Source organism: Pseudonaja textilis, chromosome 2, assembly GCF_049901715.1.
Source record: "Pseudonaja textilis isolate UNSWEBS1 chromosome 2, rPseTex1.2, whole genome shotgun sequence".
Taxonomy (NCBI): Eukaryota; Metazoa; Chordata; class Lepidosauria; order Squamata; family Elapidae; genus Pseudonaja; species Pseudonaja textilis.
The window spans coordinates 112,169,236-112,197,216 of NC_141991.1; the positions used below are offsets into that span (position 1 = coordinate 112,169,236).

The 27,981-nt window shown below is 41.0% G+C and overlaps 2 protein-coding genes across 13 annotated transcripts in view; both read left to right on the forward strand.

Annotated features, from left to right (window-relative positions):
- RNF213 (ring finger protein 213) overlaps positions 1 to 6,443 on the forward strand; it is a 116,368-nt gene extending 109,925 nt beyond the window's left edge. Inside the window, exons 59-67 of the mRNA XM_087924950.1 lie at positions 139 to 271; positions 914 to 994; positions 1,343 to 1,523; positions 1,619 to 1,820; positions 2,157 to 2,237; positions 2,603 to 2,800; positions 4,822 to 4,911; positions 5,022 to 5,200; positions 5,309 to 6,443. Of these exons, the coding sequence (XP_087781076.1) occupies positions 139 to 271; positions 914 to 994; positions 1,343 to 1,523; positions 1,619 to 1,820; positions 2,157 to 2,237; positions 2,603 to 2,800; positions 4,822 to 4,911; positions 5,022 to 5,200; positions 5,309 to 5,468 (1,305 nt within the window). The 3' untranslated portion in view covers positions 5,469 to 6,443. The remainder of the gene's footprint in view (positions 1 to 138; positions 272 to 913; positions 995 to 1,342; positions 1,524 to 1,618; positions 1,821 to 2,156; positions 2,238 to 2,602; positions 2,801 to 4,821; positions 4,912 to 5,021; positions 5,201 to 5,308) is intronic.
- Positions 6,444 to 7,007: 564 nt separating this feature from the next.
- On the forward strand, positions 7,008 to 27,976 carry ENDOV (endonuclease V). Of its 12 annotated transcripts, none has more exons than XR_003374166.2 (11): positions 7,010 to 7,345; positions 9,112 to 9,283; positions 10,580 to 10,714; positions 11,728 to 11,767; positions 12,314 to 12,426; positions 13,139 to 13,207; positions 14,126 to 14,254; positions 23,366 to 23,442; positions 23,998 to 24,059; positions 24,176 to 24,376; positions 27,541 to 27,976. XR_003374166.2 is itself a non-coding variant. In XM_026701788.2 (11 exons), exons 1-9 carry the CDS (start codon positions 7,287 to 7,289, stop codon positions 24,056 to 24,058), a joined length of 855 nt encoding a protein of 284 aa, XP_026557573.1. In that variant the 5' UTR covers positions 7,011 to 7,286; the 3' UTR covers position 24,059; positions 24,176 to 24,189; positions 27,541 to 27,976. The 12 variants fall into 12 exon arrangements, 11 of the variants coding, with proteins under 11 accessions (XP_087781094.1, XP_087781095.1, XP_087781096.1 ...); XM_026701788.2 differs by having other exon boundaries at positions 7,011 to 7,345; positions 24,176 to 24,189; XM_026701789.2 differs by lacking the exon at positions 24,176 to 24,376.
- Positions 27,977 to 27,981: the final 5 nt, after the last annotated feature.

Here is a 27,981-nt window from a genome sequence, read left to right on the forward strand (position 1 = left end):
GTGTATGTGAATAAACTAAACGTATACAGACTGAACGTGTAAAGCATATATAGTGTTCTTTCTTGACAATTATCTTGTATTCGTTCCTAGAGATTCAGCTTCTGCTTTCTGATTTGACCTTGTCTGTTCAATGTATAGGAAGCTGAATTGAGGCAGGTGAAATTTCTGCCAGAAATTCTTGCTCTGCAGAAAGACTTGGTGAAGAGATTTCAGAACATCTCAGAAATTGAGCATCGCACAATTGAAGATTTTCTCAGCAATTTTTCCTCGGGTGAGATTCTCCCTTGCTCTCTGGTTAGATAGCAAAGCATAAGAGCATTAAAGTATTTCTTAACTACCAAGCATATTTAGAAAACAAACGTGTTCAGCTAATTGGAGAGTATTAATCTGTGCAAAGTCTGCTTGGCAAGCATTTGCAAGCCTCAGTGTCCGCTTAACAACTTGCATGGTTGCTTAATGACTGCAACTGGGAGAGCTGGAATTGCAGTCATTGAGTGAAAGGTGACTTAATGACCACTTTGTTCAGTGACAAAGATTCTGGTTCCAATTATGGTTGTAAATCAAGAGCTACCAGTAGATCATGCCTAGGGATAATGACTTATTTGGATTTCACTCCATCCTATTGTGATGGTTAGGCATCTTCCAAGATTATGGAACTCTTTCTGAAAAATATACTAACTAAATTAAAGCTTTGAGTTATATGCCTGAGAGCTAGTAGGGTCATTGGGGTGTCAGGGATGAAATAATAAGCATGACTGATAGCCACAAGGAATGGTGTGGTATCCTGTGCTGGATAGAACTTAGCCTGCTGCAGCAAAGTTCCTTTTATTGTCTCATTTTTTAAAAATTTTAACTTTGCAATAAATTTTGGCTAGATTCCATTTCTTTTTACTATGTTTCTTGCATCCTCTAGGTGTCAGGTCACAAATGAAAGGCAGAGTGGAAAAATTTCTGGATGTGTGGAACAAACTCAGATTATCCATAGAAACCAGTGGTGAGATTCAAGCTTACTTTATCAGTCAATCAAATGGCAGCAATAAGGGATTCCTCAGTACTACCAAAAGAAAAAAAAAACCCCACCATGTTGTACTATCTTTGGCTGGCCAACAGACTCTAGCCCATAAAGCAGAGCTGTAGCCCACTAGAATTTGCTGACCTCGTGCATCCCTGATCATTGGCCATTTAGTGGGGGGACTGAAGGAATTGTACTTCAGCAATATCTGGGGGTGTGTGGGGTGCACATGTGATGGCTATAAATCATTATATAAGCCAGGAATTATTCAAAACTAAAATGGAGTGTTGAACAGTAAGATGGTGCCTCTGGCTTCTTTCTCCCCTGCAGGTGAAATTAAGCTTCCTAAAGATTATTGCAGTATGGACCGCACAGTGAAAGATCCATTTGAAATCCTTTTGCCTCGCCGGAGAGATCTAGGCCTTTGTGCCACCTCCTTGGTTAGCTACCTCATTCAGCTGCACAATGAGTTCGTCAACACCATAGCAAAGGATTCAGCAGATGCCAATAGGTGTGTAGTTCTCAGTTCTCCCTGCAGCTGACAGATACTGCTGAATAAAGAGCACAGTTTATTTTCTCTTCTTTTTCCTTCTTACTTCTCAACAGATACTCTGTCAGTCCTGCTGAAGTGGCCGATCTGCACATGATCAGTTATGAAGTTGAAAAGGATTTGATCCCAATCATTCTGTCCAACTGCCAGTATAGCGTGCAGAAAGGAGGAGAGGCTCTGCAGGAATTTGACCTGGAAAAAATCGAGCAGCAAGTTGTCAGTAGATTCTTACGAGGGAAGCCCAAGATCACGTTGCAGGTATGTGCACCATAAACATATTTTCTTGGGGAAAAAAATAAAGGACAAACCTGAAAGGGGGGCAAATCTGAAAGATTAAAAAAGATAATTGCATATGTTTATAATTTTGCTTTACAGAAGAAAATTTAAGAACAAGAAAACAAAAAAAATAAATCTAAAGGACAGCTTTCTGAAATACAAGAGTGCTTTTTTAAATAAAGGACATATGTGGACGTATCAGTATGCACCATAGAAACTTGATGTAACTAGTTAGTGTTCTGGAGCCTGTGAGATGAAACTGCTAGTCCAGAAGATACTCTGCTGACCAAGCATCTGCTTTGTTCCCTTTCTTAACAGGGCATACCCACACTGGTACACAGATATGACCAAAATTATGAGCATCTGTTCAACAAAATCAAGACAAAGCTGGAAACTCCGGTGAGTTTTCAAAAAGAGGAAAAGACAAGCAAATCTCAGTATCATTCCATTTGGTGCTTATTTACTTGACTGTAAACCATGAGGTGCTCAATACACATTGCTTATAGGAAGGTGTGCATTTACTGTTCAGTTGAAGTAATTTTTATCTATTCAATGTTACAGATTCCCGGGAGTTTTAGTTATTACTTTGTAGGGGGAAAAACTTTGCTATAGAGATTGAGCAATGGTGAAAGCAGCAGTTTTCTTGAATATGTGTGCAGTTGCTTGCAGGCCCTGAAGGAGGTGCCAGATGGCATGTGCCTTTTCCTCATAGATAAAATGAGCCAGGAATGAATGCTGATTGATCTTATCTCCTTATGTTACAGAGCTCCCTTTCAAACTCTAAAATGGGCATGATCAGAGGGGATTTGGTATCGTACAGTGACATCTGTGAGGCACTCTCGGTCACTGAAATTATCTTAGGATTCCTGGCTACAACTGGAGGTGACTCACGTATGACTTTGGCCGATTATGCTGAAAATATCCTGCAGATGAGCAATCAGATAAGTCTTCCGGTGATGAAGGTGAGTGCAGGGGATCAGAGGCTCACCTTTCATCTCTGCAAGATGAAAGAGAAAAACCAGTGAGGATGAGGCATACCGTGTGCATAGCTCAGACTGAGAAAGGTAGCTGACGTTTTTCTCACTTAGTTCAGATCTCTACTCTTTTAATCACTGAAGAAAGTTTCTAAGCATGTTTGTGAGTGGTAAATAACAGTCTTCTTGAGATTATAGTACAGAATTATCCTTTTAATTGGACTGTATTTTGAAGTATTTGGGTGGTGGAAAGGAAAAGCAAGTTCAACTGGAAAGAGATTAAAAAAGATCCCTTATGGATCAAGTAAGTGCATTTCAGACAGGTTATTTACTTAAAAGCAGTTTATAAATAAAACAAATACATTCCACTGTTTCTACTGGCAGCCAATAGCCACCACCGCATCTTACAGTAGTATTTTCTAGGATTTATTAGGCAAATTTCTAGGTTGACCCATTACAACAACTGTAAGTGGCTTAACGTATCTGGACATAAAATAATGAAAAGATGTATCATCAGAGGAAACAGTAGAGAGAAAAACCCTTCCCCAACAGAGACAAAAACCAACACTCCCTTTCACCAAGCACCCTAACCTAATACCTTGGGGGAAGAGCCATGTTTTTAATGCTCTTTTAAACGTTGGCAAGGCCGCATTCATACACATCTCTTGGGGGATGCGTTTTCAGAGGCTGGTGTCCTGACAAAGAAGGCTTATTTCCCAAGGGCTGCTAGTAGATGACTTTGTTTAACTGGCAGGCTCAGGAATGAGCCAACTGTCATACGAGACAGAAAATTCCCCAGATAAATGGGCCCTATGCCGTGTAGATTTTAAGGTGACAACATCTGGAAGCCAAGTGGTGGCCAGTGCCGTTCACAAAGCATGGGCGTTACATGGGCATAGCATCCTTGCCCATCACAATTTATCTCATTGCAGTCAGGACCAGCTGTAGCTTACAAATAGAGTACTGTTCCATGTAGAAACATTGTAGGATCATACAATTATGCCTTACAAACTTGGTAACTAAAGTATGGTTGTAAGAAGGGCCCTCCTAGTCCAAGAAGAGATACATCTAGTGCCCAAGATGAACCTGTGTGAAGGCCCTCCTGGCCATCTACTCCTCCAGGAGGAGTTGTGAGACCAGGAGCCCCCAATTATATACCAGACCGAGACAAAGATTGTGCAATCTTCCTCATTAGGGGCCCAAACACTCCTTTGTCTTGTTAGGATTGAACCTGAGCTTGTTCCTCTTGAATAAAAAACACTCAGCCACTAGGTGTCCGGTCACAATATCAGCAACATCACTTGGGACTAGCCCAGGGACAAGAGGCATAACCAGTGTAGTCATGATGCCTGACCCAGAATCAGCAGATGGCCTGACTCCGGATAGGATACATCACTAAATTAATATTTGAAACATTTCAAAGCAAAACATCTTGTGTAGCTTGGCCTCTATTTTTTTTATTATATAGGATATTTCTGCTTCACTATTTTAATTAGCCCTGCCTTTTAAAAAGTCTACTTCTTTGTCCATAGAAAACTACTGTTTTTGCAGCTGGAACATTGTTATATAGTCACCTAGAAAAATCCCTTTCCATTGTTAAAATTACCTAGAAAAACCTCTTCCTAGGATAGCCCTAGACTGGGCCAAGATTCTGTGGTGCCATAGATGCAATCCAAAATGTACAATCTAGGTTCCCTTGAATTATAAGGTGTTGAGAGGCAACTGTTAGTGCAGAACGTGTGTTGTGCTTTAGCGTCAACTGTCTCCATGCAAGAATTGAGTTTGGTGCTGTGCTGCACAAAATTTACATGAGAAATGTTGGCAAGCACTCTTCTCATTATTAAAAGATTTCTAGAATAAATTTTATCAGAAAAGTTTATATTAATATTTTATTTAATTACCTAAATGGCCTTCCATGAATGCCATTTAGAATTAACGTTTGCTTTATCATTTGCAAAAAAAATAAAAACTTTTATATTTGTGTGTGTGTGTGTGTGTGTTCATTTCAGGCACTGAGCCGATGTCAGCTAACGCATGCCATTTCCTTGTGGCAGCTCCTTTCTAGTCATAAATCAGAACAGCTGCTGCATTTGAAAAAGGTAGGATGTTGGGATAAGGATGTGCTCACTAGACATTTCTTGCCACTGTTTTCTCTCTCCTCCCCTCATAACCATTTCTGTCCGTCTCTTCCTCCTAATGTATTATCCAGGATCCTTTTGGAGAGATCAGTGCAGCCTATAAAGAGGAACTCGCTGTGGATAGTATCAATCTTCTCAAAGCTTTCCTCACTCAGACAGGGCTGGAGCCCTTCCTTCAGGAGTTGCATGAAATGATCATGCTGAAATTGAAACATGCCAAAGTTGGAGAAGAGTACAGTCCTACGTGGGGGTAAGAGTGTGAGCAGCCCAACCCTTTTGGTTTTTAGAGTGAAATACATCTTGTTTTGCAGAGTTTCTTCCTGTTTTGGACTCATTGTTTTTCCTTTTTTTTTTCCAGCCTGAAAGAAGTACTTGTTCCATATCTTGAAGGAAAAGGTAGCAGTGAGCTTCAGGACTTGGAAGATATGTTCCCAGAAGATATCCTGGTTTCCCAGTGTATCGCTGCCTGGAAACTAGCTGCTACTCTTAAACGGAGTGGATGCGGCCCAGGAAATTAATCCAGGCACTTTTCCTGTCTCCCTCCATTCACTGAAGAGCAGAGCAGTTTATTTAATTGTTGGGTTTTCTTTATACTTGTACAAAAAGAAATGAAGGAGATAACAAGCTTTTGTATGTAAGGTGATCCTAAATCATGGTGCTAAATGTGAATAAATAGTGATGCACAAACCACAAAGGAATTGGTGCTTTAGATAATGAAGGATTTCTCAGAAATGGAAGTTGGATAAGTACGTTGCATTCAAAGGATTTTCATTGTTACAGATTTCTAAAAGGACCATGTAACAGCTATAACTTTGGCTTTATAGACTGCATTATAAACTTTCCTCTTTAATCTGTTTTAGAATTGGCAAGGGGCAGAGAAACAATCTTCTTTCCCTCAACTTTCCTAGATTTTCTAAACGCTACCAAAGTTATCTTTAATCAAGGTCATAATTTCTCATACACTGAATTCTCATACACTCTGAGACTAGGTATCTGAGCAAGTAGTTAGAATCAAGCAAATGTGTAAGTGAACCATCCCAACCATGTTTACTGATAGTTTGAAATAGGCTGTGAGGTTGCACTTCCTTTGATTTACTGCGTCTTTTTTTCTAAGAAGCTGTGGAAATTAATGTTTCCTGTTTAAAGATGCTCTTGCGAGATAAAGACCAATATCTACTGATAGTTTTTAGATGTCAAAGATAAATATGTACTGTTTTTGCATAGTTCTATTCTTAGTTTTGATAGTTAATTGACATTTCTACCAAGTTATGAATTAGGCATTGTCATTTCAACCCTCTCTGAACTTAAAGAAACTGAGCTGCTTGTTCTTCCTTCAATTGTGCCAGGATGATGTCTTAATACAGGTTGCTGTACTGCCAGAGAACAGAATATGCCTTGACTTATTTTTTTAGTCTTCAAAAATTGTAATCTATAAAAATTACTTTCTAGTCTTTTCCCCCCCTTTATTAAAAAGTCCTTGTTACAAAAGTGTTCAGACTGTGTCCCTTATTCTTTCTATAGCACACCTTGCACTTACATCACCTTTCTTGAGCTGGAGAACATGGTTTGGTTTTACTACTTGTCATTTAATTAATTGACAAGTAGCTAAAACTATTAACAATTTTACCAGATGACTTCAAAACAGGGAGCTGTACTATGTTAATATAATCCATGAACCATAGATTTAATTTGTTCAGAGACAAGAATCTTCTTGAACTTTCTATAAGATTTAGGATATCAATTACACACATTCTAATGATTGGTGGAAAAGAAGTCACCAAGCCTGCCACCCATAAGGAAAATGGGGAAGATATTGCTCTTCATATATTCTAATAACAATTTCTCCTTTCATTTTAATTAATGAGAGTGGAATCTTCATTTCTTTCCTCAACCAACTTTAATTACACGTAGCTATCGCTCGAGAATGGGTGTTATTTCTGGATCTATTCACAAGCGCTGGTTTATTGCAAAGCCACTGGTTAAACTAGAACTGCCACATCTGGGCTAAATCTGGAAGATAAGACGTACAAAACCACTCCGTTGCTATCTAGTGCGGGTTTTTGCAGCCCAGATCTGGCATCCTTAGGTAAGCGCGTAACACGGCGGAGCGGGGCTGTGGACGCTCTCAGTCGAAAACGCTGAGGATCGTAGCTGCCGCTATGGACGGAGCAGAGCCAGTCCTCGGATCCCGAGCCAGCCCGGTCGCTCATCCCTCCGCCCTTCGGTGCAAACAGGAAGCCGAAGGGACAGACGGAGGCCGGGCGCTGCAATCGTGCAGCGAACCCTGCGGGAGGAACCCCAGGAAGTAGAAAAAACCCAGGGTGCGGAGGGACGCCATGGCGGACGGGACGGGAACAAGGGAGGAAGAAGGGGAGACATTGCGGCGCTGGGAACGGTAAAAATGCCAGCCGGGGGGAAACCAGGGTTAAAGAAGATTTCGGGGAGGTCTTCCTGCCACCGGGGAACCTGGGATTTGTATTTCTTTTGAGCTGCTGGGTCTTGGCCTCGCCTCCTGAGTCCCTCGTGGCCAAAGAGCGATGGAAGGGCGCCTGCCTCCAGGGGCGCCCCCTGCCTGGCGGGTTGAGAGCGGGAGGGAAGCGTCGGGCTCACGAGGAGCGGGAATCGCGATAAGTTAAAAGCCCCTAGCCTAGAAGGGAAGCTGCTGGAGGCCGCTGGCCTGAGCTGAAGGGGTCTCCCTTCTAGACGAGAATGCCAGCAGCCCGGAGCCTGCAGATGAGGTGATCTGGTGCCTCCTTCCCCGAATTGGGGGCTGCGGGTCTAGACCTCGTCAGCTGCGTTTCCCCGGTTTCTCTACTAGGCCAGGGGGGTCTCCAACCTTGGCAACTTTAAGACTTGTGGACTTCAGCTCCCAGAATCCCTCAGCTAGCATGGGTGGCAGGGGGATTCTGGGAGTTGAAGTCCACAAGTCTTAAAGTTGTCAAGGGTTAGAGACCAGTATACTAGGGCCAAGCTGCGATCTTGATTCAAAGGATAAAAAAAAGGAAGGGGAGCCTGATCTGGCAGAAGCCCTCCTGTCACAGGAGCACATCTTTTCCTGTGTTTCTCCCTTTGAAGTCCAGATCACCACACAGCCCCGTTTTAAATTTAATGACATTAATCCACCATTTGAAAAGGGTCCTTCAATCCATCGACATTCGCCATCAACGTGGAAGCACAAATCAGTAAAAAATCAGAAGCTGGAGCAGAACTTCTTTGGAGAAAAATATAGTGCAAGTAGAATCTTTCAGCATAGAACAAAGTAGAGAATCGGGATCACAACATGATCTGATACAGAATTAGTGAAAAGGGAGAAGTGCCTCTGTTGCACAGTCCTGGAAGCTCAGATCATTCCATGAACACTAGAGAAGATAGAAAATGTTAGAAACCACTGTAGGATACTTAAAATAAGATCTCGAATGCTGAGCTCTCCTGTTCCTGTTAGTCTCAATAAGTAGGTGGAAGGTCACAAGTTTTCCATATCTGGAGACCTCCCAACCTACCCCAGGATCCCTGTTTATGAATTGATCAGTGGGATTATTACCACCAGGACATTGCCCCAGTATAAGAGGCAATATGCTTCTACCAGTGGTGGGATTGAAAAATTTTTACTACCAGTTCTGTGGGCATGGCAGAGGAAGGATAATGTAAAATCTTCAGTCAGAAGTGGTGTTTGCCGGTTCTTCAAACTACTCAAAATGTCCGCTACCGGTTCTCCAGAACTGCTCAGAACCTGCTGAATATACCACCTCTGGCTTCCACATACCAGTTATTAGTCAACTTGGGTGGGATATTGGATTTGTTTCTTGTGGAATCCCCACATCTGGTCAACCACAGTGGGATCTGAATATTGTATTTGACAGATTGCCATATTCATGTGGCTTTTTTATGTTCTTCAGTGGATTAGTGGTGGAGGCAAGGAATAGGGTCATTTCTTAAGTTCTTTGAAACTGATAAACATTCATAATTATCCATTTGAGAAAAAACATTTTTCAAAAAATTCAGAATAGTTCAATATTCTATTCTGGAAGCATAATTTGGTTTACATATATGTATCTCTCTCTTTTTTCAATTTCTACGACTTTTTATATTACCCATAGTGATTTTTGCCTTAAATAATGCTAGGAACTGGAAGGTTTTATCTAGTCCTATTGTATTCTGTAGTCAACAAATCCAGATGAAAGAAGATGTGATTGAACAAGACACAGAGGAATGGCAGAGCAATTTCTCCTTTGCTGGACTGGAAAGAGTTGGAGGAATGGATTTGTCTTATCTCAAAGAAGATGCCACACGTGCCTGTGCTTCATTGGTGGTGCTCAGTTACCCAGAACTTGAGGTAACAAAGATAAATACCAAAGACATAACAAGGAATTTTTTAAACATCTAGGATTAATATATTAAGAAGACTGAAACTTCCAAGTTTCCAAAAATTTGACTATCTCCCTTAGTAACTTCAATTTGGTTATCTCGCTGGGTTCCAGATGAGATATTTGTTTCTATAGTAGAATTGAGGAAAAACTCTTGGAAGCAATTCAAGAGTCAGTGGTGAATTTTGGGACTGTTGTCAAATTTAGGGGTGTTCCAGCTGTTGTTAGTTTAACTTTTCAAACTATGATCTCCCAGTCCTGATTCTTGAGTTGGGAAATGCTAAGGGCCATCAATCCATCAGCATTCTCCAGGTGAGAAGAGTGTACTGCATTTTCAAAGTCTTGTAAATCTTTTGCCAGTTTTGCTGTCTGAGAGACAAGTTAGTGGAGTTATAATTTTGCTTCTTATCAAATGCCCATATGCATCATAGTTGCCTGCAAGAGCATCTCTTCAGAAGATGGTTACTTTAGAGGAACTCAGAAACCACAAGATCTGATAAATGGATGGATGAATATGTATGTTTTCCACTGTTTCAGCCATTCCTTAAAAGATTTTCAGGTGTAGTTTTGATTTCTCCATGGAGAATGAGCTGTTATGTGTAGAAAATTGTTGTACCTTCCCGCAAGGATTTTTAAACATTGTGTAGAAAATAACAGATATTGTTCATTGCCATTTTAGTTGTAAGAGACCACAAATGTGATTGTTTGCCCGCTACATTGAACAATCAAAATATTCCTGACCTTGGCTGCCAAGTACAAAATTCCAGAGCAGTTGAGAGAAAGAGAACCAGCAGATCAGCTGTTTTTCCAGCTCTGAGAATTGACAAAAGAGACAACTTCAGCAGTTTGGTAGAAAAAGGAAAAGGATATGATGCGTCTTTTGTTTTAGTCTAGATCAGAAGTAGGAAATCCTTTTTCTTAGAAAGGTTTTTATTTACTGGTATTCCTTGCTTAATATTTTAAGTAAATACTTAAATAAATATTTATTTACTTATCATTTTAAAGCACTCTCTAGAACTGAAGGGATCAATCTGGTATTGCAATGACAGTAGATGTCTGTATCTGTTCTCACCTTACATTTGCAAACACGTGAGAAGGTTAAATTTGAACCCCTTTGCTTATTTGTTTGGGGCATGACAAATGGCAACTGGGAGCTCCATTCAGTTCAAGGGTTGTGGTTGACCACTTCTGACCTAAATGACCTTGAAAATGTTAGTCTTCTGATCCTTAGCCAAAATGTCACTTTTTCTTCTGTTTTATCATAGGTCCTTTACGAAGACTGCTATGTGGTGGCTGTGAATGCCCCCTATGTGGCAGGATTCCTGGCTTTCCGAGAAGTCCCTTTTTTACTGGAGGCTGTGCAGCGGCTGGAGACACAGAAGCCTGGCCTCAAGCCCCAGGTGGGAAAGTTTTTGTCAACGAAAGGAGTGTTGCTGCTTTATGCCAAGGATATATTTCATACAGCATTCCCCTCCTTCAAAGAACTAATAACCAGGGCTTCAAGACTTGTGACCCCTAGCACTTCGAAACTTAGAACCTGTGGATATGAATGTTCCCTTTAGGTATCTATGACTGTTTTTCTCTTACTTGAAGGACAGAAATCCTGAGAACCTCTCTATGATGCAGCTCTGGTGGCCTAGAGGTGGAGCTCTCGCCTCACAATCCGGAGGCTGTGAGTTCGACCCTAGGCAAAGGCTAATATTTGGAATAGACTCTCCTGCTTGAGCAAGGGGATGGACTAGATGACCTCCAAAGAATTATTGACCTTCCAACTCTTTTATTCTATGGTTCTATGATCTTTCTGGGAGGACTAGGCCCAAAGCCAGTACCTTTAAGCTGTGCTTCAGACCCAAAAGGACAGCTGCTCAAACCTAGTTTAAAACCCTCTTTTGAGTCATCCTGTCAGAATAAAAAGCACCGTTCCTGAAACAGCTAGAGAGGCTTCATTTTAGGAAATTGTGAAAGGCCCTAGCTCACCAAGACAGCACAATTCGAGTCCCCCAGCAGCTTTTCTCTCATAAAACAGATGCAGAAAAGGGATACTTGGAACTAAAGCACCCTGCAAATGTGATGGGATGACAAGTCCCATGATTCCCAGTCTGGACAGCCATAACTTGCATTGGCTTGAGAATGATAATATTTATATATATCTGATCTCGAAGGACGACAAATAATGCCCTTGCTGTATTCAGACCCAATAATGTTTTTAGTGACAGATTTTGTGACTAGGTTTCGCTTCTTTCTTACTTGCGGAAAATAGGGAAGGTGGCCACCAAGGGTATTTGCCTGCTTTTTTGAAACGTTGTTTATGCAAACCAACATAGGAAACACTGACACCTCCATAAATGAAAAAGCTTCCCACTGTATTACCTATTATTGAAGTACTCCTTTGTGGGGGCGGGGTTTCCCCTAGGTGCTTCTTGTAGATGGAAATGGCATCCTGCACCACAGAGGTAAGTTTCCCGGCCCTTCCTTGCTAGTAAATCCTTTAGATTTACTGTACTGTAAATTTGCATGTAGATTTAAAGTAAATCCTTGAGATTTACTTCCCATCTCTAAGATGTTTAGAGCATGCCTTGAATATGCCAGCATGGGGAGTCACTAGTTGATTTCTCATTACTGTAGTGTTTGCAGAGCTCTTGGGGAAAAAGTTATTCCTGTTCACTCTCTTGGCAAATGCCAGAGAGGAAGAAGGGGCAAACAAAATAATTCCATCTCCTCTTCGTAGGCTGTACTAGCCTTCTTGCTGACAGTAAGTGAAAAGGCTGTCCTCCCCCCACATCCAAAAGGAACAGCAGAGTAACTGGGAGGCATTTTGGTAAACATGAAGACATGCATGGGAAGGTTGACAGCAGCCTTATGTCCTTTGTGGCTTGCCCTTCCTTTGGGAGTTTGTTCCAAAATAAAGTAGTGCCAGATTTTCTCTTCACAACAAAATTGAAACTTTTCTTACCAGTTTTTTTCTCCAACATCATCTCCTCCTGCGTTATATTCAACAGGTTTTGGCATTGCCTGCCATCTTGGTGTTCTCACAGGTCTTCCCTGTATTGGTGTAGCCAAAAATCTCTTGCAGGTTGAAGGTTTGGCCAATGATGAGCTTCACAAGAAACAAGTAAGTGTTGAAATGTGTGAAATACATTTCACACTTTTAATTTCAAACAGTAGGGGGGATGTTAGAAGAACATCTTGTCAAAATTGGAGAAGCTGATATGTACAAATAGCTGTTCTGGGTTTTTTCCCCCATTTAAAGTGGGGGAATGATGGCAACCTACAGGATGAAATAAGTTCAGACTGATTGACAATTAATTATGTAGTGACCAAGATGCACTGCCCACTGTGTGTTTAAAAAACCACAGTTAACCATACCTTCCTGCTGTGTGTGTGTGTCTGTGTTGCATGGTCTTGACACATGAAAATTACTGCAAGGGAAGCCAGATTTCTATGCATATAACCTTTAAAGGAGAATTTCAGGCAAGCTATTTTGGTTTCAGACTTTTATTCAGAGATGTCCTGTATAGTTTTGGCCCCCAACATTTTGGACACCAGGATCTGGTTTCCACAAACCCGAGGGAATATGGTTTTGCATGCTGCCTACATTATATGGATGTGGCTTCGCTTGTTTGCACAGCCTGGTTGTGGGTATGCTACGGACTGGTGCCAGTTCGGACTGACTGTACAGAACAGCGATGGAAAAGAAACACTGATACTCTCTTTTTTATTTTTACAGAAAAGGCTACAGTTTAGGAATTAATCTTGAATTGGTCCAATTACTTCATCGGTCCCAACACATCTGCTGTAGTAAAAAAAATTTCTCCATCTTCCAGATTCAAGATCTTCAGGCAGGAGGAGATGCATTCCCACTGACAAGTACCTCTGGGAAAATCTTGGGTATGGTAAGCATTTTTTGGGAAGGCAGTGTCTGTCTATTGGAAGTGGAAAGAGTCTGAAGAAATGAGTGCAGTAAAAAAGAAAGATCAATTTATCCTCAGTCACTGAAGCAGTCTTTGATCATTGTCTTAAGTATCAGACATTGGGGTGATTATAGAAAACTGACTAATAAATGTGAGTGAGTGAGTGAATAAATGAATGAATGAATGAATGCAACATATTCACCTTTTTCTTTCTTCCATTTCAAAATCCAGCTTCTCCTTCCATTATCTAGCTAGAATTTTCCACAGAGCTATTTTGTTAAATAGAAGTGACACCTAGCAGGGAAAAAGAGAAGGAAAAACAGAATTCATTGTTTTCCTGTTGGTACGAAGTGTACCATATGCAGATGCACATACACCATGCACATACACATTGCCTTTGTAAAGTCCAAAAGGGGCATTTTCAAACGCCAACTAGACTTTGTTTTTCATTGAAGACATTTGGCTTCTCCTCCAAGAAGCTTCTTCAGTTCTGACTGAATGGTGGAAGATGGAAGGATTTATGTTCTTTGCAGTCATCTGGTCATTAGCACTCTTTCTGAGAGTTGTTGAGGCCACATGGAAGTTTATCTGTGCCCTCAGCGTCACTTGAATAGTGTAAATGGGTGTGGAACCATCTTGAAACTGCTGAAAGGACTGAAGAAGCTTCTTGGATGAGAAGCAAAACATCTTCAAGGAAAAGCAAAGTCCAGTTGCCTTTTGAAAAAGCACCTTTGGAACAACCAGGACCTCTATGGAAATTTTGCCTACTTAAGGGTTCAATAAATATATATGCCTGATGTTTATATGGCTCTTACCCCATTTTGCTTGTTCATTCATGTTCTTTGGACGTTGCACAGTTTGCATGTATCTAGCAGTTATCTCTGTTTCTTATCTGCCCAGGCCTTGCGTAGCTGTGCCAAGAGTACAAAACCTATATACATCTCAGTCGGCCACAAGATAAGTCTATTATCGGCTATGCGCCTGGTCCATTCTTGTTGCAAGTATCGGATTCCTGAGCCCATCCGGCAGGTATGAGCAGAATGTGCATTTAGAGTTGCTGATACTGGCAACCTCAAGCTAAGCAACTTGGTCAACACTCTGAATGTTTGGACTTCAATTCCCAAAGTTCCTAACTAATGATGGCCATTGCTAGGAATTCTAGGAGCAGAAGTCCATTCATCTAGAGCAGGGGTGTCAAGCTCAGTTTCATTGAGGGCCGCATCAGGGCCAGAGGTGGTATTCAGCAGGTTCTGACTGGTTCTGGAGAACCGGTAGCGGAAATTTTGAGTAGTTTGGAGAATCGGTGGTAACTTTCCCACAGGAGTGGGGTGAGAATGAAGATTTTACTACAGTATCCTTCCCCTGCCATGCCCACCAAGCCACACCCACCAAGCCATGCCACAGAACCGGTAGTAAAATTTTTTGAATCCCACCACTAATCAGGGATGTGTTTGATCTTGGGAGGCTGAGGTGGGCATGGCCAGCTCAACGTCACCTGTGGTGGTCTGAGCGCTCTGTCAGTAAAAATGGGCTCCCAAGCTCCATTTCGGCTGCAACAACCTTCTACAACCCTCTGCCAGCAAAAACGGAGCTCGGGAGGGCTGCATGCGAGCTCTGTTTTTGCTGGCAGAGGCACTGCGGGCTGGTCCTTCACTGTTTCCAGGGCAGCCCCATGGGCCAGATCTAAGCACCCTACGGGCTGAATCTGGCCTGTGGGCCTTGAGTTTGACACCCTAATCTAGAGGACACCCTGGTTAGAAGAGGCTAGAAAGCTAGATGAGGGCTATGTGATCTGAGCTCTGCTCTATCAGATCGTTTTGAACTTCATTTATTTTACTATAATACTTCACCAAATACTTCTGGAAAGTCATAAATAGGGGGGAAAGTTGACAGAAATCCTATTGTTTAATTTCAACATTCTGTCTCCTGAAAATGCAAATAAATCATTTTAGGGCTTGATTTAGAAATGTAGAAAATGACATTGTTCAACTACTAGGACTACATAAGCAATTATGCAGTTTGACTGAGGTCCTGAATTAGAAGCAATATCTAATCATTTCCACCTTTGGGCTTCCTACTGATTAAAAACCAGCAATAGATTGAACATTTTAAATAAATGTATATGAAATTTACATTTATATCAGACTCTTCCAAAGAGTTGAAACTTGCCCAGTTTTAGAGAAATTGAAACAGGAATTTTAAATTTTAGGTTTTAAAAAGGAACATTTCCTTGTTTACCCTGGATCTGCAGAATTGGTATGTATCTGCTCCATTTTGGGGGATCCTGGTAATCCCTTTTGGAAAAAAAAATCATCTTTAAAATGTTTAGGTTAAGAAGCCGAGATGTATTATCTGTGAATAAGCACCCCATATTTAAACAAAAAACTCTATACAACTAATTCCTGGATCACATAGCTTGCACAGTGAATAGGAACTGCTGGTCCAACTATATTGCTGATCCTCCCAGGACTCTGCAGGCTACAGAGATTGCTGAGACAGAATGCAGCCAGTGGATGGCAGTGCTGGATCACCATTTAGGTACCTTGAGGCAGAGTTTGAGCAAGGAGAGATTTTAGCACAAAATGTGTGGGCCACAGACTTGCCAAGAAGCTAGCCTTGAAAGTTGCAACCATGCCTTCAATATATGCACCTGTGGCAAAGAAAAGCTCAAGCAGAGCAGTTTCTCACCTCTTGACAGGGATGTTCTGATGGAAGGTACCTTTCCTAATGTCAGAGTGCTCAGATTTATGAGCCATTAATAAGCCACTGTACCCATGTCAGCACCTTCCTAAATGCTAGCTTCATTCTAAGCTCCAAAGAGAGAATCCATTGGAACCCCTTATAGCAGGGCTTCCCAATCCCTGATCCTTGGACAGGCACCCCTCTGTGGCATTCCAGAAACCGGGGCGTGAAAACAAACAAAGCCCCATCCGCAGGATGTAGGTAGCACAAGAAATCACGTCCCTTCCAGTCCACAGAAAAACCTCTCTCCATGGAACCGGTCCCAAAAGGTTGGGGGCCACTGACTTATAGGACCCAGCACAAAATAGTTTTGGGGAAACAAAAATCAGTATGTTGAGATGTTCTCCTCTTGAGCTGAAGCGTATTGTAGATGGGCAAAATGTCAAGTGATCTAGTTGTAGCAGAAAGGCAGAATACAATGCGCCACAAGATGACAGCAAAAAGTTAAGATTTTCTGCATCTCTTTACTTCCATTTTTGGTCACCTGGATTTTTGCAACTCGGATCTGGTTGTCTTGTGTTTGATCAGCCCTTGACCACTGCTTGCATTTCCGTTCGTGATGCAGTCCATAAAAGTGTGGCTCAATGGTAGATGACTCAATGATTTATACTTGGCATGCGGAAGTGTCAGCTTCATTCCCCACCATCTTCGGATAAGGTCAATAAAATGCATGCAGGAAACCCTTGAGAGCAGTGTTGATGGTACCAAGCTGAGAAACCAGCCGATTGAGTCAGTATCGGACAGCTTCCCATGTTCCTTTCCCACACACCTTCATAAGAAGTCCTGAACAAATAACTCAATAACTTAGCGCCGAAATGATGATCCGTGCGTGGTTCTTGATAGTTAATGCCTCCAGCAGAAGCCGTAAGTATTCAAGAGAGTCAGTGTTTGCGTGCCTTTTTATGGAAGAAATATTTCATGTGCCAGAACTGACTTTAGTCACTCAGTAATATTCCTTGTGATGTGAATATCTCCACTGTAACACAGACACAGCTCTGTGCCCTACTCGCTCCCATCCTTACTCTCGTCCTTTGCTGCAGCCTGTCTTGCATTTCACAGACCATTAGCATCTTCATGCTGCCACTCCCACTTTCCTCTCTGGGGAAAGTCAGGCTGCAGCCCAAAAGTGGAAAAAAAGCTTACACGAAGAAGAGGTGCCTCCCAGCCCTGGGATAATAGCAATAACACATGATAGAAGTCATAAGTCTGCCATCTTTTTGCAACCAAAGCACTTGCTTTCGGCATCTGACCCAGCCTGATGTTTTCTATTTTTTTCATACTCCTGGCATAATCCCCAGTCTCTAATGCCACTGCTAGCCTACTCCAAAAATAGACGCGAACTTGAGGGGATTATTAAGGCAACATGACCCACCTTATTGATTAGCCTCTTGGGTTAATAAGCTAGATTAAGCCGTCTTAGCACAACGTTAGGAGTGAAAAGATGCTATAGTCTAAAAGGACACTTTGCTCTTCCCTTTCCCTGCCCATGGAAGCAAAATGAGGGTAGCTCTGGATGCTGAAGGTGGCATTAATAATGTTTGATGAAGAAGCAGGAAAATGAAACAAGGCATTTTATTGAAAGGAGCCGGAATGTTCAGCATTGCGATTCCTTGGATATTGAACAGGGGTTGGAATCTACCAGTTTGGACCAGTTCTATAGAACCAGTTGTTAAGATTCTGTGCAGTTCGGAGAACCGGCAAATTGTGCCCCTGGCTGCCCTGCTCCGCCCCTCTCTATCTGTCCCTCCCCTCCTTGCCCAGTCAGTCCTTATCACGCATGCGCCACATCGCGCATATGCCCAACATCGCCGACTGTATTGTCCCCTGCCCAGTCACTTGTTAAGGTTTTTCTTTTTTTCTTTCCCTCCTGACGATCAGCTGTTCTGATGATCAACTGTGCCAGGATCCCCTTGCTGTCTTACTGCTTCACTCAGGAGGTTTCCCTGAGGCCCAGGAGGCAAAAGGGGCACGTGGAGGGAGTGTACTGCGTGCCCCCCACGCTCCATTTTTTTTTTTTGGCCTTTTGGGGCCTCAGGGAAGCTTCCTGGGTGCAAAAATGCTCCCCTGGAGACTTCCCTGAGGCCCAGGAGACCCAAATACAGAGTGTGTGTGGGGGGGGTTGCTGCAAAAAAAGCCACGCCCACAGAACTGTTTGTTAAAAAAATTGAATCCCACCCCTGATATTGAACCAATTGCATACTTAGCCATTGCAATCTCTGAGGCACAACATTCATGACTGAGAACCGAGTCTTTGGTCAAACAGAAATAGTTATTTGCTAACTAGTTTTTTTTAAAAAAATTACTTATGGGAGAGAGATTTTCCTCTAATATAAAACTCGGATCTTAAGCCATATTTATTTTCATCCAAAACTAATTATATTTTGTTTTTAATTATCTCAAATACAATTTTATGGAGAATTTTAATTACAGTCGTAAAACCTGATACAAAACTAAACTTAGACAAAGAGAAGAGAATGGAAAGAAAGAATAAAAGGTGCAATAAAAGAGAAAAAGAAAAAGAAAAGAGAATATAATAAAGAAAAAAGAGGAACATATAGAGAAAAGACTTCCAACCTTCATCACCACAAGTATAAGAACTCTTCAAAACTTAAACAGACATATCTTCTTCCCATAGTCTGTCCTTTAACTATAAACAAATCCATAAAACACCAACTTTTCAATCTTGATGTCAACAAAAAGTCCATAAAGGGTTGCCAGAACATCATAACAAAATATTTTAACCTTGATCAAATAAAGCAACTATATATTTCTTCATTTTGCTTCTTACAATCTTAACCTTTAATTCAATCCAAAATTGTCATAGGATATTTTTTTCAGTTCTTTATACAGTCTTACATATTTCTTTAACAAGCCTCTTTTCTAAATCCATATGAACATATTTTCCATATCATTTTCTTGGTGAATCATTTGTATTTTCCTTTCAAGTTTCAAAATTTCCTTTCAATTTTCAAAATTTTGGCCAGTTTCTATTGTATATCCAGTAACATATTATTTTCCAAATCATTATCTTGGGCTATCATTTGTGGTTCCATATTTTTTGCTTTATTTTATCCCATAAAATTTTTCTCACATCTTTCATTCCTCCATTAACATGTTTTAGTCTATCCATAGAAGGGTATCATTACTGACAGTTGATATTATTAACTTCTGACTCCTTTCTTCAAAGATTTCCTTTAATATTAACATTTGTTATAATGTTTTGTATCATTCTGTAAGTCTCAGGATTAACTGACATCAGTGGTTGTATTTTTTCTTCTGCTTAAAATGTTTATTCCCCTCCAATGTCCGGTTTCTAAAATCATCACTTATCTTTTATTATTGACTTGCCATTGCAGGATAACAAAATCTATTCGTTTCCTACGAGAAGTTGTTTATTTTTTTATAGATAAATCATAAACCTTATTTTCCAATATTGTAAATTTACCTAGACCCTCAATCCGTTCACAACTATCTTAGATTAAAATCTTATTTAGCTTTGCACTTTATTTCAAATTCTTTAAGTTCTAAACGTTGTAAATATTTTTATTTTGTTCAACATTGAAAATAAACTCATCTGATGAAGATTTTTTTAAACCCATCTCTAGATCTAGTTCTAGAGTAATTAATAAGCAATTTCTGACAAATTAAAAGTGAGGTTAGCAAACTTAGTGTCCTTTAAAAGTCTCCACCTCGGTTGGGAGCAGAAGGGCCAATCCCATTGTCTTCTGATGCTCATACCCATGAAAACTGGCTGTCCTGTGGTCTCCTTGCCAGGAGCAGCCATCTGGAGCCAATATGGGTAATATTCTTTTTTATCATAGAGGTTCCAAGGAATTGGCATGCTCACCAGTTCCTTGGTCTTTGTTGCAGATGTCATCTTTGCTTTTGCAGAGCCATCTTCAGTTTTTAATTATCTAAAATTCTATTTCCAATTTTTTGGTTATTAACATGTTTTGCAGGTGCTTTTAAAGTAGAAAAGTAGGCTGAAATAAGTACTAAACAAACGGCTAAATGGCATTTAATTATGTCAGCAATGACTGGCTTTTAGCTTCTCTTATTGCCAGTAATTGTTGGCTCGAGCCATTTGTATTCAACAGTTTTTGCTTTATAGAATTTGTTGGTATGGAGCCAAACGATGTAAATTAATTTTGTTAAGCAGATCTAAAACAAATTAATTTGTCATAACAAATGTATCTAAATGTTCAAACCCCCATTCCTTTCACAAAAGATGGGCACACAAGATGCCTTGGCGGCGATCTTTTGTGTCTCTGGCCCCGTTCATGACATATGCAAGCTTTTATGCGACAGAAAGTTATTCATCCGCTCCCTAACACTGGAAGCTTGAATCATTATGTACCAATAGTGGATTATTCCTATCCGTTCTTTCATATAGTATAGTTAACATAATAGATTAAAACAGTAATGCCATTCTAGATCCTGTAAGACTGCAGTTCCTATCACCATTGGCAGTCTAGAGCAGGAGTATCAAACTCAAGGCCTAGAGGCTGGATCTGCCCCACGGGGTGCTTAGATTTGGCCCACGGGGCTGCCCTGGAAGCACTGAAAGGTGCCTCTGCCAGTGAAAATGGAGCTGGCAAGGGCCGTGGCCCTACCGAGCTCCATTTTCACTGGCAAAGGGTTGCAGGAGGCTGTTGCAGCCGAATACAGAGCGGGGAAACTTGTTTTCGCTGGCAGAGAGCTCGGGCCACCACAGGTGCCCCCAACACGAGTGATGTTGAGCTGGCCATGCCCATTTTGGTCCCCAAGGTCAAACACAACCCTGATGCGGCCCTCAATGAAATCAAGTCTGACACCCCTGGTCTAGAGGGTTCATTGATTCAGTGTCCCTTAACCAAATGATTTACTATTTGATGCCAGCCTGCATCTCTCCCATTCCCCCCGTTGTTCCCCATTTTGTGATATATCAGATGGCAGCCTGAAATTCATAATCTCTGTTGAGTACTTGTAAAGTGTCCTGGTTCTTTGGAAAGTGAAATAAAAGTTTGGCTGAGAAGACATACATTAAATAGATACAAGGATCTTTGTTCAACAAATAAAAGGCAGTACAGTTGTAAGAAGGTTGCATCCGCTTGAAAAGAAAGTTCACAGGTGATTTGGAGCTAGTCTAGGGATTCTAGGTCCGGGCTGAAAAAAAATAAATAAAACCAATCTCTGCATACTGCTACTTGGCTGCAATCTAGTGGTTGCTCAGATTTCTGCAGCCCAGATTTGGTAATCCTAGGATAGTTATTTTCATTCAGCCTGGTCATTCTTGCATATTTGTTGTAATAATATCACTGGAATGAAGAATACGCACCTTGAAAAAGAAAGATGAATGGCATTTAAACTTAAAAGGAATTTTAAAGTTTATCAAAGGAAGGGCTATTAGTGCTGTGGTTAATGGAAGGCTGCTTTGGAACACTACACGTGACCATTGACTGACTACCTGTCCATCCACCTCACAAAAAATAGAGAAAGGCATTGCAAAATGAAGAATATGAAAATATTAGGTAAGAGTTGCTGAAGATAGACTGTACAGTGGAATTGAAGAAAGCAGCCCAAGGGTAAGGGACCTGCGAAGGAGTGCTCACATAAGAAGTTAAGTCAATGAGAGAACAGGAGTAACCAAAGATGAATGCCAATACGTCTGGAGCTCCATGATTTTTTACATCAGGTTAATTTCATACCTAGGTATTCCTTGTTGCTACTCCAATTAAATCAGCTTGAGGAAGAAGTTCTCAGTTAGATCCTGTTCTGAGGCTATGGCAGGCTTGAGAAACCTGACTCTGTGTGTGTGTGTACATTTTGTCCTCTTTTCCCTCTGTTTGCTGTGATCATTCGCCAGAGTAGCTCGGTATTTCTAGATCACCCTCCCTCTTTCAAGGCATGTTAGTCTATGATGACAAAAGCCAGGAGGACTACAACTTTTATTAAAAGGCTTTGGTGACAGTGAAGTGATGACATGAGTGCAACTCACAAAATTTTAATGCCCTTTAACACAATTTGTTAATCTGAGAAGATACTACTAGACGTCCTGATTTTCTTTCCCATCCTGCCAGTTGTCAGATGCATTGTACTTCCATTCCTGTTGCCAGCAGACTGATGAGTCTGGGAACTCTCGTTCATCTGCAAAATACGTTCTGTGCAGACCTGTTATGTCCCATTGAGATGAATCGTTTTAAATTCAGACAGCCGTCGAATTTCTTGAACCCATCCTTTACCCAGATCCACTGCAAGTTTAATTCTACCAGATGCCAAAGCTGTCACCCAATTTGGTTTTGTTCCAGAATTTGGCAGCAATTCTATCAGAGGTAGCATTCAGCAGGTTCTGACCAGTTCTGGAGAACTGGTAGTGGAAATTTTGAGTAGTCCGGAAACCGGCAAATACTACCCCTGACTGGAGATTTTACAGTATCCTTCCCCTGCCATGCCCACCAAGCCAGGCCCACAGAACCGGTAGTAAAAAAAATTGAATCCCACCATTGAATTCTATAGAGAAATGTATTGAAAGACCCAATCCTAGAAAAGAAAGCATGGTGTCCATTAACACATTTATTTCCTCTGCTGTGAAGAATGTAGGTAGCATTTGGCAGCCCATATCAAACTGCTCAGTTTGCGTTGAATGGAATAAAATGTACATTGTTTGAAAGAGGCAGCTTGGCATTCTCTTGCTTCTTCTTTCTCTCTCAAAAAGAAGCACAGTGGAACTGGTTTGGATTGCGATCGTAATGTGGCCTGTATAAGAAGCTATCAGTTATAAGCTTTTCTCCTCTTGATGCCTAGTTCCCAAACTCTTAAATGAAAATCTGCTATTTAGTAGATATTTTAGCACTGTAAATTAGAGACGCTACAGTAAAAAAAAGAAAACTTTCCTCATCCTGATGTTGGTAGTTTTGTTCCAGTCAGATGTCCTTACTTTTAGGTAAAGAAAAGAAGTGTGGCTGCTAACCACATTTTTAAAGTATTATATACAGTAGTTTGACTCATAGTCCAACTCAGAATAAACTTCTTACATTTCCACGACCACAACTGAAAAATAATATTAGCCAGGTGAGCCTTTGGTCTAATCCAAGATGGGTTTTCTTATAAATTATTTACAAGCTTTTGACCAGTAGTGAGCAGAAGAGGCTCATTTTCTTCTCAGTCCCAAAATATATCATGAAGGTAACCCTCAATTCTCTTTGGGGTAGAAGCAGCATTGTGATTGGCTGAAATCTGACTAGGACTGAGAATTGTGAGGTGATTTCCCCCCCCCCCCGCCCCCCGATACAGTAATGTCAGAGCCCAGCAGCTCTGTCTCTTCTGCCTCCTCCCACTCTCCTAGAATCCTAGAAATTGTCACTTGCACCAGTCAACCTAATTAATCTCTTATTATTTTCCTCTTGGTCCTGATTATAGGCAGATATAAGATCCAGAGAATACATCCGGAAACATATGGAGGTCAATATTGCTGTGCCCCTTCCTCAGCCAGAGAGGTAGGTGTTTATATGGTTAGAAAGCTATATATGTCCACCACCCCCTCCCCAGCCAATGTGCTTTTTAAATGCTCTTTGGGAATGGCATTAAAGTAGCTTCCAAGGTCTATGCTCTTCCGCTGGACCAGCTATTTCAGGCAGAGCCTCATACGTCTCTGCAAATTACACAGTTTCCCAAAATGTTTGAATTAGATTTGCTACAACCTTGAGATGATCACAAAACATATTCGTATCTTGGAGCAAAAGTGCCGTTTTGGCAGCATAGGTGCCAAAGATGATATGTATGTTCTGGAAGAGTTGCACGTCACCTTTGCTGTGATACATCCAGAGTTATTCCAGGAAAGTGACATTTTATTCTTAGAAATCAGTCTTCCAATGAGTAGCACTAACTTACAAGGAAGGAAAGTTAAAAAAAAGAAGTGGAATTTAAGATCCAGCCTCTACCAGTGGATTGGGATAACATTCTCTGCATTTGCATAATTGCATCCCAACGTCTAATGCTAGCGCATAGATTTTTGTCATGACACATATTTGATCACTTGCTTCCTTCTTTAGAGGCCAAGATCTGGAAAGTGTCAGATTGGGGGAAGCTGACAAAAATGAAGGCAAGGACTGAGGTATGATTGTTCCAGGGCAGGTCCTTAAGTTTGGACAATTTCCCATTCCAAACTTTTTCTTTTTCTTTTGGTCATCTTAGTTTGACCCTGTCCTGTTTTGTATCCTTCTTTCCTAGAGCTAATCACAAAGGTGAGCTTTCATCTCTAAGACCACCATCCTGAGAAGAGAATGTGGCAATTTCCATCTATTCAACAAAGCACTGCCCAGAGATCAAAGACAGTCAAGAGAAGCTCTTTCAAGTACTTTCATCCAGGGATTTGCCAACTGCATTTTGGAGCAAGAAATATTGTCCTAACAGAGCAGGCCTGGGCTTTAGGTGAACACAAAAGGCAAACAAAATGACCTAGATGAGTAGTGATCTAAGGCAGTGACAGTGGTGGGCAGGTTGCCCTGTGCAGCCGTCAAATTACTTTCCTGCAGGGCAGAGAATCTTGGGCGAATTCTTCAGGGAGGACTTTTATTTTTGTCTGCCATCTGCTCCATTCCTTATCCTGAAGTTTCCTTTCAGGGCAGTGAAAATCCTGAAACTTAGGATAGCTTCCCCAATTTTGGTCCTTTCCAGGTGTGCAGCCTGGGAATTCTGGTGGTTGAGGGCCAATGTATTCTGGAAGGGAATAAATTATGTGCCAGTTTAATGGTCATAGGCTCGGCTTGACCCCTGTAAGCAAAAAAATACATTTCCTAACACTGCATTACATATTGACTGAAGACATTGAACACTGACTATGGTATGGTATTTTATTTTTAATGATTGGGAAATGTTGTTTTCTGCTTATTTCACTTATCCTATTTGTACACTGCACACTTCTAGCTGAGCTACCTTGTGGCAGTGCATGTGCATCTATGATGATGGGGAGTATATACTGGTTTTAATAGGTTGAGTAGTGTGAATTATTCACAAAAAATTGCTCAATTTTCCTGCCATGAAACAGATGCTGGTTAAACCTGCTATTGAGCTAGAAAAGAGTTTGAGTTATCCTTGAAATCAGTAAGTTGACCTTGGTGAATTGGCTGTGACGAGTTGGCCACAGTGAGTTTGTCCCATTCCCTACTAAACAAGCACAGTAATTGTCTCGATGCCTCACTGTCCATCCTTGTGTTGTTCCTCTCTGCCTGGGATGGTGGGGATGCTGGGCAACTGCTAGTTCTCAGATCTGTCTCATCTGCCCACTTCTTGTCTCTCTTCCCCGAGAGCAGGTACTCATCAGTGCCAGAAATAAGTAGCTTGTTTCTAGGTTACGCACTCCAAGAGTTCTAATATCAGAGAAGGAGTAAGTTGTTTTGCAGGGTTTCTGTTCTCTAGTACCATCTTTTACTGTGTTGCATCAACTGTGCAACAGTTTCACAGTAGAGGAGAGAGAGTCTGAATTAGCCCAACTTTGCTCAGGCCAGTGATAAGGCTAGTGAAGAAATCAAACCTGTTTACTAAAGGAAAAGTCCTGAGTTCAATGGCACTTATTAGAAAGTCAGCAGGCTACAGCTTCTGTTCCCTGAGGTATTCTAGCATCCACCTAGAAGCGCAGAAACCTGCTGTAGAAACACTTTCTGTCGATAAACAATCTCCAAAAACTGCTTTCCTGGAGATACTGAAAACACTGCTCAATTAATTAATTAGCTACCAGAGAGTCTGTTAATGAGCTTTTCAAATTTTCCTGTATTTGTTGGCAGCTTTAAGGGTTTTTATCCTCCTGCCCCTCTCCAGGATAAATGAAAACAGTCTCTGAACATAAATGCCGCATCAAGAATGTGGTTCAATATTTTTTTTTCAAGTTATAATTCAATGTAAATTTTAATCCTTTACTCCATATATTTTCCCATTGATCAAGCATTACATTCAAGTTTTTCCCCGCTTACAGTGCATTCAGAAAGTGTTCAGACCCCCTTCATTTTTGTCAATTTTGTTATGCTGCAGCCAGATTTTACAGTTGTTGAAATTCATTTTTTTTCTCATTAATCTATACTCAGTGTTCCATAATAACAAGGTGAAAACAGAATTTTAGAAATGTCTAAATTTATTAAAAACAACAAACTGAAATATCACAAAGGACATAAGCATTCAGGCCCTTTGCAACAACACTTGAAATTTAGTTCTGATGCCTCTTGATCATTGCTGACATATGTTTCCATACCTTGATTGAAGTCTACCTGTGGTAAATTAAATTGATTGGACATGATTCGGAAAGGCACATACCTGCCTATAGAAGGCTTCACAGCTGACAATGCATATTGTAGCACAGCAAAAGCTATGAAGTCAAAGAACTGCTTGCAGAGCTCAGAGACAGAATTATTGCAAGGCATAGATCTAGTGAAGGCTGCAATAACATTTCTGCGGCACTGAAAGTTCCCAAGAGCACAATGGCCTCCATAATTCTCAAATGGCACAACCGGTACTTTTCCGAGAGCTGGTCACTTGGTCAAACTGAGCAATCGGTGGAGAAGGGCCTTAGTAAAAGAGGTGACCAAGAACCCAAATGTCACTCTGACTGAGCTCGATAGATTCTGTGTGGGGATGGGATAGAGTTCCAGAAGGACAACCATCACTGCAACCCTCCACCAATCTGGGCTTTATGGCAGAATGGCTGGACCTCTTCTCAGTGCAAAACACAGGAAAGCCCGCTTGGAGTTGGCGAAAAAGCATCCGAAGGACTCAGACTATGAGGAACAAGATTCTCTGGTCTGATGAAGATTGAACTGTTTGGCCTCAACTCTAAACATTATGTCTGGAGGAAACCAGGCACCACTCATCACCTGCCCAATATTATCCTTAGAGTGAAGCGTGGTGATGGCAGCATTCTGTGGGGGATATTTTTCAGCAGGGACTGGGAGACTAATCAGAGTTGAGGGAAACCTGAATAGGTCAAAGTACAGGGATAGCCTCAATGAAAACCTGTCCCACAGCACTCAGGACCTCAGCCTGGCCGAAGGTTCACTTTACAACGTGACAATGATCCAAAGCACACGGCTAAGACAACACAGGAGTGGCTTAGGGAAAACTCCGTGAATGTCCTAGAGTGGCCCAGCCAGATTTGAACCCTATTGAACATTTTCAGGAACCTGAAAATGGCTGCCCACAGATGGTCGCCATCCAACTTGACTGAGTTTGAGTGGAGTTGCAAGAAAGAAAGGCAGAAAATCCCCTAATCCAGGTGTGCAAAGCTTGCTGTGTCATACCCCAAAAGATTCGAGGCTGTAATTGCTGCCAAAGGTGCTTCAACAAAGTACTGGGTGAAGGGTCTCAATACTTAACGCCAATGTGATATTTCAGGTTTTTTATACAAGATTTATAGAATTTTTATAAGATGATGTACTATTGGTATTTAGCAGCTGATAAATTGTCAAAAAAAGTGTAAGGCATCTGAAGATACATTTTATTTTTAGTGGACATGTAAAAGTAACAATTATTGGGATCAGGTGTGTGTACCTTTATTTTGTGAATTCTTGGAATAAATGTGCTATTGAAACCAAAGATTTTTCTTTTAGGTTTTATGGATTGAAAAAAACCTGGGACTTTATATGATCAAAGCAGCAAGACTTTTATATGCACAGAGATGGAAGGATTTACAGATTCCTACAATGGAATAATGGATGGTGAAATTAATGGAGTTGGCAGAGCTGGCAAAATTGGCAACTTTGATGCAAGAAAGACTTGTTGCTACCTGGAAACCGCTTTTGGATTGTTTGCTTGAAACAGAAAGAAATGAAACGTTTAATTGTGGGATTTGAGTGTTACAACTGTTTATCAAAATATATGCTTAGATTTGTATAGGTACCAAAGGAAATTTGAAGTTTTCTATTTTTTTCTATTGTTCCTTTTTTACACTCTAATCTTGTTTCAATCTTGACCTTTCCCGCCTATTTATTTTTCTGTTTTATATTTTATTCTTTGTTGAAACAATAAAATTTTGTAAATGAACAATGTGG

Bases quoted from the DNA above. Each gene is read 5' to 3' on its own strand.
- ENDOV (XM_026701789.2), top strand. From the start codon at position 7,287: ATGGCGGACGGGACGGGAACAAGGGAGGAAGAAGGGGAGACATTGCGG. The intron at 10,715-11,727 runs GTGGGAAAGTTT...GGTTTCCCCTAG, and splicing joins AGCCTGGCCTCAAGCCCCAG to GTGCTTCTTGTAGATGGAAA. The intron at 11,768-12,313 runs GTAAGTTTCCCG...TATATTCAACAG, and splicing joins TGGCATCCTGCACCACAGAG to GTTTTGGCATTGCCTGCCAT.